At 49.4% G+C, this 1038-nt stretch overlaps 1 protein-coding gene across 1 annotated transcript; it reads right to left on the bottom strand.

Annotated features, from left to right (window-relative positions):
* Window positions 1–129: 129 nt before the first annotated feature.
* Window positions 130–385, bottom strand: PPTG_20804 (hypothetical protein; the record flags this gene model as incomplete). Its single annotated transcript, XM_008893003.1, has 2 exons — window positions 130–210; window positions 296–385. 2 exons carry the CDS (start codon window positions 383–385, stop codon window positions 130–132), a joined length of 171 nt encoding a protein of 56 aa, XP_008891251.1.
* Window positions 386–1038: the final 653 nt, after the last annotated feature.

Genomic DNA, 1038 nt, shown 5'->3' with positions numbered 1-1038 from the left:
CCCCCCCAGATTTCAACTTACATTTGTTTTTGAAGGAATGCTCGTTGCCATCTCACTACGGCCACCCAACTCAAAGACAGATAGAAGCGTCAGGAGTAATTACACCTAGAGGTGTAGTAAACCTATCCGTCACCGAGTAGCTGTAGTGCGTCCAAGTGCCTCAGAGCGCGGATCCGAGATGCGCAGTTGAAAACATGCGTGGGCGTGCTGCTATAGAAGAACTGGCGCGTGAAGCTGCGCGAGAGCCGCTTGAACCGCGGGCGGCTTGGCAAAGTACCCGGAGCTCGTTACGTACATCATCATCTCGCTGGAGCGTATTCTGCTGCTTATCCAGAAAATGTGCGAATACAACGCGCAGTTGGAAACGTCCTAGAAACTTTTCCATCCGCGTGGGCTCCTACAGTAAAAACAAATAAGTTTACTTTAGACCTTGATATTCCGAAATCTGCTTATCCTTTTCGTGATTTAACCCAAGCCCCTTGAGGAGAGCTTTCAAGGTTCTTGCCAATAACGCTTCCGTGCCATCCCAGCCTCCGCCTCCGCCCTAGTATACCAGCAGAGTTGCAGAGGCTTTGGGGGGGGGGGTAGGTTAGACAGCAATTTGTACATAAGTATAAACGTACTGACAGTACAGCCGGCTAGCACTTAGCCTTACAATAATACGTACAATGCTGACCCAATGCTAAAAGAGTAAATCTTTCGCCCAAATAGCCTCTAAACCAGTTAAAGGGGACATTTTCGGCGAGCGATTGTGATCCACTATCAAGCGATACGAAGTAGGACACACCAATCGACTTTGCGATGTGTGAATAATATCAGATATTATTCAAGTTGGCGGTAACCTGGGTCACCATAATGTCACGGTCTACAGCTAGATGGTGGATTCACCTTCCTTGTGGACTGTATCCAGAAGGTCTGCTCGCTACAGAGTCAACGAGCTACATCCAACACGCAAGGACAAGAGGAGCAGACGTCGGCGTTCCACGTCTAGAGTGGGACTGGGATGAAGGGAATGAGGAGGTACCTCGCTGTGGACCG

The sequence above is a fragment of the Phytophthora parasitica genome, assembly GCF_000247585.1.
Source record: "Phytophthora parasitica INRA-310 unplaced genomic scaffold supercont2.1, whole genome shotgun sequence".
Taxonomy (NCBI): domain Eukaryota; phylum Oomycota; class Peronosporomycetes; order Peronosporales; family Peronosporaceae; genus Phytophthora; species Phytophthora nicotianae.
The sequence above is the reverse complement of the archived record's forward strand: the minus strand, read 5'-3'. Positions and strand labels throughout refer to the sequence as shown.